Below are 11,457 nucleotides of genomic sequence, written 5' to 3' on the forward strand. Positions count from 1 at the left end.
CCCGCCAGAATTATTAAAAATCCTTTTAATTTTCATTGGAACATTTATTTAAAAATTTTTTTTAATCAGAACTTTAAAATGAGTATATATAGATGTTGGAGCCTCGAAAAAAATCCTTTTAATTTTCTTTGAAACTTTTTTTTTTTAAACATACCCCCCCCCCCCCCCAAAAAAAAAAAAAAAAAAAAAAAAAAACGAAAAAAAGTTATGAGAAATCAAGCACAAAAAATAAGAAGGAAAAAAAAAGAGAATATGATAAACTAAATAATTTGATACATATATTGAAATAAATGGATGCTCCGATGGATTCAGATCACCCAGTTTTTAATTCGATTTCATTTTTGTACATACAATTTTTTCAGTTTCTTCTTCACATTCATGCGGAAAGCACGTCTCAACTAGGCAACGATCCAATTATAAGCATGGAGTGCAATGAAGTGTTGCATTTGGCTATAAGAGAGAGAGAGAGAGAGAGAGAGAGAATGAATTTTTCTTTAATGAGGGAAGTGGAATAAGCAAGGACATGCCTTTTTTCATCCAGTGCTCAGGGCAAAGAAAATCAACAAGCAAACAAACAAGCAAAAAACGATGATGATGATGATAATAATAATAATAATAATATAACAATAAAGATACCCCCCATAAAAACAACAACAAACAAACAACCCCCCCAAAAAAACAAAAAACAAAAAAAACACAACAACAACAAAGAAACACACACACACACACACACACACACACACAATAAATAAATAAATGAAAATAAAAAAAACACCTCCCCCTCCCCCCGAGAGAGAGAGAGATATATTACTTGTTCACTTGCGTCAGATTGAACAACACAACCCATTTCTTACAGAATTCATGTTGCACATGAGCGTTTATTTTTCTTTCTTTTCTTTTTTTGGGGGGTTTGATTTTGTTTTCTCTCTCTCTCTCTCTCTCTCTCTCTCTCTCTCTCTCTCTCTCTCTCTCTCTCTCCAGACGAAAGCACTCATGCCACACAGCATTGGTCAACATTGTAGATGACTGGCTTACTAATGTCAATAACAATATATATTGTGGCGTTTTATTCGTTGATTTAAAAAAAAAAAAAGCATTTGATGTGATAGACCACAACCTCTTACTTAGAAAACTCGAACTATAATTATTGTCTGTCAACCAGTTGTCTTAGTTTGCTTTAATCCTATATGACAAACAGACAACAATGCGTGACAATGAGTACATCAATCTCCGCACAAACAACACTTGATTATGACATTCCTCAGGGGTCTATTCTTGACCCTTTACTGTTCTCAACATATATTAATGATCTAGCGCTCCATATGAAATCCGTTTGCGAACTTTTTGCGGATGATACAACAATCCACACTTCTCATATTGACATCAGTTGTCGCTCTTGCAAAAGACTTACAAGAAAGTACTGATGAACTCGTTAGATGGACCAAACTAAACCACATGTCTCTTCACCCACAAAAACAAAAGAGGCAAAACACCACACAATTTTCCTTCCATCCAAATTAAAGACGAACCTATTGAACAGGTCACTGTGATCATAACTGAAGTTCTGGGGATCATAATTGACAACAATCTCACTTGGAATCCTCACATGAATTCCCTTTGCAAAAAGACAGCCCAGAAAACCCATTAACTATCCAAAATCAAACATTTCCTTGACCTTCATTCACGGAAACTATTTTTTTCAAGCATATATCCAGTCTACAATACTGAGATTATGTATCACCACTATATTGGACTCCGCAAGTGCGAACACCATGAAGCCATCACAGAATCTTCATAAACGGGGGCTCAAGTTGGTACTCTTTAAAAAGACTTCCCTTTTAGACTCAGACTATAAACAAGCGAATATTCTCCCACTAATCCGTAGATTAGAGTGCAATAAGGGAATCATGATGCAAAAGATTATGCACCACCAACATTAACAGACAACTTTTCTGTAAATTCATCAAGGAATCCCCCCAAAGTCCATACCCCAATTCCAAGGACTGACTTGTTCAAATCCAGTCTGGTTTACTCAGGCGCCACCCTATGGAACTCACTCCCAGAAACAATTAAACAACACCATTGCTCAACCACCTTCAAAAAAGATTTGCCTTTCCCACCTTATGCCATAATGTGTCATGTAAGTTGTTCGTTTTAGTGATACTGTTTGTCAAATGTATATGGTCGACTGAGAACCTCCCTCACCCTCCATCCCCCATTCTGGTCTGTAGTGCGGTGTGTGTTGTGTGTGTTTGTTTCTCTCATTTTGTTCCTTTTTTCCTATGCATTTTACTAACACCATGCTCAGTTGTGCCTGTATGTCATGTGCGCGGTGAGTGTGTGTGTGTGTGTGTTCTTTTTTTTCTTCATTTTTAAAAAGTAATTTTTTGGATTTTTTTCTCCTCAGTCTGTTATGTATCTCTACTAGCACCATGCTCTAATTTCATTTAGTAATGTGTAGTGTAGACCGTATTCAGGGCGGGGACTGGATGAAAAAACAAACAACCCCCCCCCCCAAAAAAAAAACAACAAAAAAACACCAGTGCTTATCTATTATCCTCGAAATAAAGAAGTTTGTCTTGTCAGGTCTTGTCTCTCTGTCTGTCTGCATGTCTGTGTGTGTGTGTGTGTGTGTGAACTGATGGGATGGTGTTTGATTGCAACTGACGGAAGGACTGTTGTTTTCTCCGTTGGGTCTTCAGGTGTTGTTTTAGTTGTGTGTGTGTGTGTGTGTGTGTGTGTGTGTGTGTGTGTGTGTGTGTGTGTGTGTGTGTGTGTGTGTGTGTGTGTGTTGAATGGTTGTGAATGGTGGAATAATGGGAAATACTGATGTATTTTCGGATTGATTTCACTATGATTTTTTTTCTTCCTTTGCCCATTTGCGCTTCTTTAGCTTTATTCCCTCTTTAGGGCGATGGCTGGATGTAAAAAAGCATGTTGCTTGCATATCTATTACCCTCAATAATAAAGATTTTGTCTTCTCTCTCTCTCTCTCTCTCTCTCTCTCTCTCTCTCTCTCTCCCGCCCCCTCTCTCTCTGTGTCTTGTTTTCTGCTTTGTTTTCGTTGTTGTTAATGTTGGCGATTTAGTTTTTCATCCGAACTGATATATAAACGAACATCACTGGACAAACGCACAAACGTAGAAATGTATATATATTTTTTGTTTTCAATGAACGATGTATAGAGAACAAAATGCTTGGCAGAAAATAACACAACAGCAAGGCACACCCGGACCACTGCGATCGAGTTGTTTCCCTGCCAGATCGTGTGCAGAGTTGTCATTCGTTTCTCCAGGTGGCATTAACTGCCTTGGTGCTAAGGAAGTGGAAATACGTAAACCACCCGTGCACAATGTTATTGAAGAAGATTAACCTGCTTCGGACAAGCAGGAATTAGTGCAGGCAGCCGGGTGGTATGAAAAGGGCTGGCATGGCGCCAGCCTCGTATGCGAGACTTCTCACACAAGTCGCCATGACAAGGTGAACTGTCACAGTGTGAGTTTTGTGTGACAGTGTGTGTCATTGCCTACGTTGTTTTTGTCAAGTGTGCACATTTCACATGATCAGTGGACTGGAATTTAATAGTAACTCTGTAATCCTCAGCTATCCCAGAAAGTCAGTATTCAGGCGCAAAATAAGCATTTGTAAGAACAGTTGGCGTGCGTGACCACAAAAACCCCAGTTCTTTTCTGAACTTCATACTCGTAAACACAGAGAGTGGAAGACTTACAATGGAACACGAAGAGACCGATATCTCAACAGATTCAGATTGCATTGCGTGTACATAAACAATCGCCATTCGTTTTCGTGACCTTTTAACCCCGGGGTCCGTGTACTAAAATTATTTGCTTTGTTAAATTGTAAATCAGCACAGGACATGCACATGCTCTTTTATTTGTTTTGATATTATTATCATCAATATTAACAGGTCAGAACAAACCCCAAGCAGGAATGTGAACCTTGCAGAATTGATGAAACAATTCCAATTTTTAGACAGTATTCCACCACTGTAATATTTATAATAAAAATGATTAATGGTACTTATAAATTCATGTGAACTGAAACGTGAAAGGGGACACAAAATGAAATAGCATCATGCTCTTAAAACCTGGCAAAAAATGTAAATAATTACAGAACCATGCTTTAAAGAAGATATCTGTACATCAAAGCTATTAATTGGCTCAACAGATATTTGGCTTGGCTGTCTAGAAAGGAATCAGAAAGTGGTCAGTTGTGATATCACAGTGACTATGTACAAAGCCAACTTCCAGGATTGCTTGGTTTAGAACGCCGGGAAACAACAGATATTCTCTGAATCATATTGCAGTCCTATCACATTCATCATTTTGAAAAGCTGCGACAGTAAAATCATTGTCTCTGCAACATATGCTTTCTTTTAGCATGACGGAGTTGGCAGACACAGTTTCCACATTGGCACCAAAACCTTTGATCTGTGTTGTTTATGATTCAGCAGCTTGTTTTAATTAACTCTTCTTCCATAAACTTGGGTTCAAAATTAAATGGAACTAAATCAAAACCCATTTCAACACAGTCTTTACTCATTTTATTTTTCTTTTCTTTTGTAAAATCCTTGCAAGAATTTGCTTCGATCTGTTTTGCAAGTTAGCCAAAAGCAAAACTGAGCTTCCATACTTTTGACATCACAACATCATGGAAAATGGCAGCCTCCAGGACTGCAGGAAGCATCACCTTTGAAAAAAGGATTTTTCTTAAAGATATACATTTGTATGCTTTAAAAAGTATTGGACGACCCATAGCTACCTAAAATATGTCTACGTAAGCCAAACAGCCAAAGCTACTTAAGATACATCTGTGTAAGCCATACGGCCAAGTAACTTTATGTCCCCTTGAAGATAAAGTAAAATATCATTGTGGTTGCATTAATTTAACCAGCTTTAGCTTTTATTATCAGTTACAAAAGATACAGAATTAGAATGCTTCTGCACTTGTAACACCAAGTAAGTCTTTCAATATTCTCTGTACATATTGACACTAGTTGGCACTGGCATAGTTTTATAGCATGTGCACTTTTCTTTTCTTTCCACCCAGCCTTAATGTCACAACATGGTCACTCACCCAGAAATGCGTAAACATCAATCTTTGTGAAACAGTTTCACAGTTCAGTCTCAATTTATGGCCATTGATCAGACAAATTAAATTTTATCAAAAGCATTAGTTTGACACATAATTTTATGTCCATAAAACACCATTTACTGTGCTTGATCTGTGAAAATTCTTCTTTTGGTGATAGATTTTACCATGGCCATTTGAATTTTACTTTTACCTATATTATAAAAACTTTGTTTGCATTGTATATGTACTGTGTATTGTTGATGTTGATAATGTCATAAACTTGTAAAGACATGAAAAAATAGAATGTCATTTTTTTTCTGAAGGTCAAATGTTATGTTCTTTTAAAAATAGTAGCTATATACAGCTAGATCGCTGTTACTCAAGTGTGTTTGCTATTTCACAAACTTCATTAAAAATTATCCAGTGTACCATTACATGTTTATGGTATGCCTTTGTGTGCTCGGTGTGTATGTGTTTGTGTGTGTGTGTGTGGAGAAAGAGAGAGAGAAAAAGAGCTATAACTAGTAGATGTGTTTGTTGTCACATCTACTAAAAATGAAACTCCAAATGATGAAGTTGTTTGGGTTTTTTTTTTTTTACACAGAGGGAGCAAACTGTGACAGACATCGACCCAAGAGGAGTGAGGAAGAAGCAGGAAGGAGGAGGGGGTGAGAGAGGAGGCCTGTCAGGATGTCGGAGGCAGGGGGAGGGGGTGGGTCATGGACCAGCATGAACGAGAACCTGATGGCGCTGCTGGAGGCGGTGCTGTCTCTGGCAGCCTCGGACGCTGCTGTGACCCGCCGCCCGGCACGCCCCGCCGTCAAGCCCGGGGGATACAGCGAGGACATCTTCCTGGACCTGAGTGAGGAGGAGCAGGAGGAGTTCTCCTGCAGCATTTGGTGAGGACATGCTTGGTGCTTTTGTGTCTGCTGGCGGCTTGCAGAGTTTTCTGGGAATTGTTTGCTTTCAGGGACATAGATGGAATGAATTAACTCCACCTTGAGTGCTTGATGATGTGAGTAGGCTTGGCTTCATCTGTAGTGAAGGGCTGTTGCCAACACGGAGCTCACAGGGTGAGATGTAGGTCATCAGTGTTTATTTGAACTTTATTCTCTTGATAAAGTACTGTCTCTGTTCAGAAAATCAATCTCACCTTTTAAAAGTACACAAAAAAGTAGTACTTGCCATTAAGATTCATGCTACACTCATTATCATCTCAGCAAGGTTCAGCAGTTGAGTTTGAACAAACAAAAGATACCATCATTGTCGGTTCAGTCGTGGGAAGAACAAAATTACATCATAAACTAAAGCAATTCATTCATTGCTACATGCCTCACACAAGGTGAGGCTGCAACAAAAGAAGGTAGACAAGGATTGAAAGAATAAATCAGAATCACTCCAAGAAAGAAAGAACTGAGCCAAAAGATATTTTAATTTGACATAAAACAAGAACGCCAGAGAATCGACAGACAGAAAATACGAAAAAAAACTTAGCCGTATGAAGAGCACAGGGACAGGAGTCAAGATGGCTGCCGGAAAAAGAGGGCGCTAGTCAGGGTGGCAAAGGGGAGGTTACCTACTTCTGGGAGGTTATCAGCCATAGCTACTTTCATTTTCTCCGCATAGGCAGGTATTAGTTTGCACAGGACAGAAATGTCGGACCCCTGCCGGAGTCTGCACTAGTGGGTCATGGTAAGTATGTTAGATAAACATAATTTTAGGAAGAAAATTTCCTTTTAGTGATTTAACTGTCTGTAGCTGAGGTGGGTTTTTTTTTTTTTTTTTTTTTTTGGTGTGTGTGTATGTGTGTTTGAAGACCTTAGAATAAAAGAGTTATGTCACTTAAGGTTTGGTGTCATATACTGTACCATGTCAAACTGATGCAAACTAGGCCTATTGGTTTGCTCTGCTTGGCCAAATTTCGCGCGGCTAACAGTGAAAAGACGGGCCCACCCGCTCTCAGCCAATCAAACGCCTCTAAAAACTATAAGCGCTTAATCATTCCTTTGGCCAAGGCTCTCCACGCCATCTTGTCAGGTTTACGCTCTGTCTCGTCTTGCGCTTTTTTTCGGCTGTTCAGCGTATCCTTTTGGCCTTATTTTGTTGCATGCGGCTTGTGTTTATTGTATTCTTACATTCTGTGTACTCGATTCGACTCGGCACCCTCGATTCGTTCGATTTTTTCTGCCTCTAAGTCGATCCTGTCTTTCCTTTCTCTGTTGGGGGTCGGATTTTCGCTGGGTGCCTAAGCGCGGGTTCCATGCCTCGTGTGCCATACCACGAAGGCAGGGGATCATGACGCTGGGATTGAGACTCGGTAAGAGACTCTCCCAGGCCCGGAGCTCATGATTCCTCCCGATACGGACCGCGGCGATGCGTCGTTAGACGCTGATCGCGGAGGCGACTTTCGTACCAGTAAAACGGTCATGAAGGGGACCGGGGGGAAAGAGGTACGAGCGGGTATGTCACTTAAGGTTTAGTTGAACCTGAATACTGCAGAAGATGATGAAAAAAAAAATCATTTGCTAATTTTACTAGCAATCATTAAAGCTGATTTGTAAGAGCATTGAATGATAGAGCTTTCTATCTGAGGTCTTTGGTTCAATCCAGATATTGGCTAGGCATCAGGTGGGTTGAGAATGGTCATAAGTTTTTTCTGATCTCCCTAGTTAACATTTACACAGACCTGCTGGTGGTCCAGTGCCTTAATCACTTCCCATGTTTACATATGCAGAAATCCAATAGTCTTTTGGATGAAATGATATGCCAAGATTCTGTGTGTGGTAAAAACAAAGGTTGTAAAAAAAATTCCAGTCTGATGTGTGACAACACACTTTATGTTGTGATACAGAGTGGTCCAGTGCAATTAAAAATACTACATGTCTGAGTGGCTTTGTTGCTGTTACAGATGTGTGTCTGGTGAAGAACATACACACTAAAAATGATAATACATAGTATGGCACATACTCCAGGTATAATGGGCTCAAAGCACCTCTCATGAAACAATACATATACAATAGTGCATGATGATTCAAAGCTGCAAATGAAAACAAGAAATAAAAGGGAAAAAAACAACATATATGCCTATTATATACACCAAAACAATATCACAAATTGCAGACAATATGAACTCACACACACACACACACACACACACACACACACAATCACAAAATATGTCCAACACACGCCCTCACAGGCATACACAGAGCACATACACACATAGTTGAGCTTGTGCACACACACAGTAAGCCACCCATCAGAGATGAGAGAGAAAGAAAGAGGACAGACTTAGTAAGTGACAGAGATCCAGAGGTAGCGAATTCCAGTCAGAAGATGCTTGATACTGAAAGGCCCTTTGGACAGATGTCTCAGAAGAGGCTTTAGGAACTTGAAGGAGCTTTTCTCCAGAGGACTAAGAGAACAGGAAGGGGCATAATTATAAAGGGAAGACCAATGGTGTACAGTCTAATAAAGAAAGGTAGAAATGATTGTGGATGCTGGGGTAATACATAACAAAGGACTTACTGGAAATGTGGTGATGAAACAGACTGTGACAATGACTACATTGTGTGTGTGTTGTGTGTGCAGCTACCAAGTTCTGAAAGAAACCATGCAGTGTCTGAACCACCACAAGTTCTGCCACTCCTGCCTGTACGTCTGGTCCACCACGGGCCAGTACGCCAACCGCATCCGCTGCCCGGTCTGCCGCTGCCAGGGGTACTACATCCGTGACAGCGACCTGGATGAGAGGATCCAGGTGAAGAGAGTGAAGTGTGGCATGGCCTCCTGCAAGTGGACGGGCCCTCTGAAGCACCTGACTGTGCACCGACACACCACGTACGGAACAGGCAGCCAGCCGTCCAGACATCCACTTGTGGGCGATGACTCGGATGAAGGGGAGGAGGAGGAGGGAGAGGGAGGTGCTGACAACCTGTTGGAATTGCCCTTCCTAGGCAGAGCCACACCCCGGATGCCACACCGCACTCAGTCCCGCTTCACCGGCACCGGTTTGCAGGCACGGACTCTGATGTCCGCCACAGGAACAGCGCCCACCCCCTTTGATGATGGAGGCAGCGATCCTACGGTACACACCATCACCACACCCCTGGAGAGAAGCGATGGTCCCTCGAACGGGGGATTTGGGGGAGTGTTGCTTAGGGAGAGACGAAACGCCAACGCAGAAACGGCTTCAGGGGACTCCCCAGCCCCAGAAAGACGCTCGTCAGTCCGTCAGAGGGTTCACCCCATCCGACGAAGCTCGATGAACCGCATCACTGTCAGACACACAGACAGCAACAACAATGTGCCAGCAGCAGCTCCAGGCCACAACTCCTCTCCCACAGCTGACGGTGAGCCAATGCCCAGGTCATCGCTACTTTCCCCGGAAAGTGCGCTTTCCTCTCCCAGACAGCCCCGACCTCCATCTGGCCCCCGGCCATCCCACGTGTCACGGCGCCGCCACTTGCCTGGCCTGTCGGGGGCGTCCCGACCTCGAGTCCCATCCGGCAGCCAGGAGGCGTCTCCCCCTGCCAGCCATGTGATTCGAGCCCCACCCACCTTCAACGCCACCACTGCCAGCCGCAGCACGGGCCTGACTGCTCTCAACACATTCCACAACCGCCTGCAGGAGAGTCGCGACCGGCTGGAGGGCCTGATGGCCAACTTCTCTGGAGAGCTGGAGAGGTCACGCCAGGAGATGGCCGACTTCCAGGTGGAGAGGGAACGTCAGCGCCGCGAACAGCTGGCTGAGGTGCGGGAGTTGGGCCAGCGCCTTGGTCAGGTGGCCAGTGAGCTGCGACACTTGCTGGGGAATCGCCGACTTCGGCCTTCTGATTCCGATGACTAGACATTCTCTTTACTTAACCATCAACTTTCTCAAATACCGGTCAAAAAAAGCCGTGAAGGTTTCCACATCTGATTTGGTCCTGTGCCAAACCTTGTGTGATCTGTTGAACAGGAAGTTTTTATCCAGATTGGGAAAGGCTTTCATGTCATCTCTGTTATTCTGATTGAATTGCTCTATTTATGCGATTGCCAAGAGCCAAGTTCTGTCAGAACTCTGTGTATGTGCATGCATGAGTGTGTATGAGAGAGAGAGAGAGAGAGAGAGAGAGCAGGGCATTTTGATTTCAAAGTGATCCATCTCAAACGTGTCTAATGAACTAAGACAACAAAAGTCAAGCAGAGATATCCACTGAAGGAAGAAAGCATAAATGAGACATGCCTGATTTCAACCAGTCATTTGAGATTTGCTTTGGAATACATGATATATGGATCAATTTAATTAATGGTGTTTTGACAGTCAGTATGGTTGAATGAGATCTGCTGTCATCCACATGTTCCCAAATCCCAAAAATTGATTCCGGAAAGTTCCCGTAAAATACCACTGCAAATATGAAGTTAACTTGGAACGTAAATTTGTGTTAGGATGTGATATGAAAGTAAAAGGTGTATTTAATTTATTTGATGTTAGTGAAAAAATACATGATGATAACCCACCCCTCCCCACCTCACCCCCTCCAAAAAAGAAAACAAAACAAGCCAACAAACATTCACCGCTTTTTGGATATGTGAAAATCCCTCTCCATATTTTGCCCCTCATTTTTGACTGACGGCTTAGTTCCAGGCATGCACAAGATTCTAGACTGTTAGTGTGCACTAAAGAGAGAGAGAGAGAGAGAGAGGGAAGGTAAAAAATTAAAATAAAATAAATAAATAAAAAAGTAACATTCCTCACTCTCTCTTCTAAGCTTCGTCTATGTTGAAAAGTTACTTCATAAGTGAGAGATGCTGAATCTGTCATTTTAAAATTTTTTATCAGGTTAATGACCTTTTCCCCACAAAAAAATACCATATAACAGTACATGTAACATTGATTTTCTCTTTCTTTTATATTGTTGTTGTTGTGTTTGAAAATGGAGGACTGGTTCAGATTGCTGGTTTTGGCTCACTTGTTTATTGAAACAAATGAACAAAAGAATCATTTACACTTCGCTTAAATATCTCTACAACCAGGAATAACAGAGAAGAAAGCTGGTCTGTTGCCTTCATGTTTTTCAGACCTTTTTTTTTTTTTTTTTTTTTTTTTCCTTTTTCTAAAATAATGGGCCATGTTTTTGCAGTATTTTCAGTGTTCACTCTTTAGTAAAATGAGTGGATCTGTGTCCTCGCACCTTGTTTTGGCTCAACTTGTTGTTGTTGTTGTCTTTTTTCTCTCACCTTTTTTCATGTGTCATGTTAACAATATGCGCATGAAGTTGAACAAGTATTAAATAGCACCGAGGGTAGATACTAGACTTGAGAATTTGCAGTGATGAATTTAAACCATTGTTTTTGCAGTGTTATGTTTGGAGTCTGTTG

The 11,457-nt window shown here is 41.5% G+C and overlaps 1 protein-coding gene across 2 annotated transcripts; it reads left to right on the forward strand.

The window, feature by feature from the left end:
* The first annotated feature begins 3,325 nt into the window (after positions 1–3,325).
* On the forward strand, positions 3,326–10,680 carry LOC143299364 (uncharacterized). 2 transcript variants are annotated; one of them, XM_076612504.1, is made up of 3 exons: positions 3,326–3,495; positions 5,699–5,993; positions 8,686–10,680. In XM_076612504.1, the coding sequence occupies exons 2-3, from the start codon at positions 5,785–5,787 to the stop codon at positions 9,941–9,943; spliced, it is 1,467 nt and encodes a 488-aa protein (XP_076468619.1). In that variant the 5' UTR covers positions 3,326–3,495; positions 5,699–5,784; the 3' UTR covers positions 9,944–10,680. The 2 variants fall into 2 exon arrangements, with proteins under 2 accessions (XP_076468619.1, XP_076468618.1); XM_076612503.1 differs by having other exon boundaries at positions 3,326–3,480.
* The last annotated feature ends 777 nt before the right edge of the window (positions 10,681–11,457 follow it).

Source organism: Babylonia areolata, chromosome 25 (genome assembly GCF_041734735.1).
Source record: "Babylonia areolata isolate BAREFJ2019XMU chromosome 25, ASM4173473v1, whole genome shotgun sequence".
In the NCBI taxonomy this organism is placed as follows: Eukaryota; Metazoa; Mollusca; class Gastropoda; order Neogastropoda; family Buccinidae; genus Babylonia; species Babylonia areolata.

What these genes read in the sequence shown, in the direction of transcription:
- LOC143299364 (XM_076612504.1), top strand. Translation starts at nt 5,785, where the DNA reads ATGTCGGAGGCAGGGGGAGGGGGTGGGTCATGGACCAGCATGAACGAG. An exon ending in GAGTTCTCCTGCAGCATTTG is followed by an intron (nt 5,994 to 8,685) that starts GTGAGGACATGC and finishes TTGTGTGTGCAG; the next exon opens with CTACCAAGTTCTGAAAGAAA.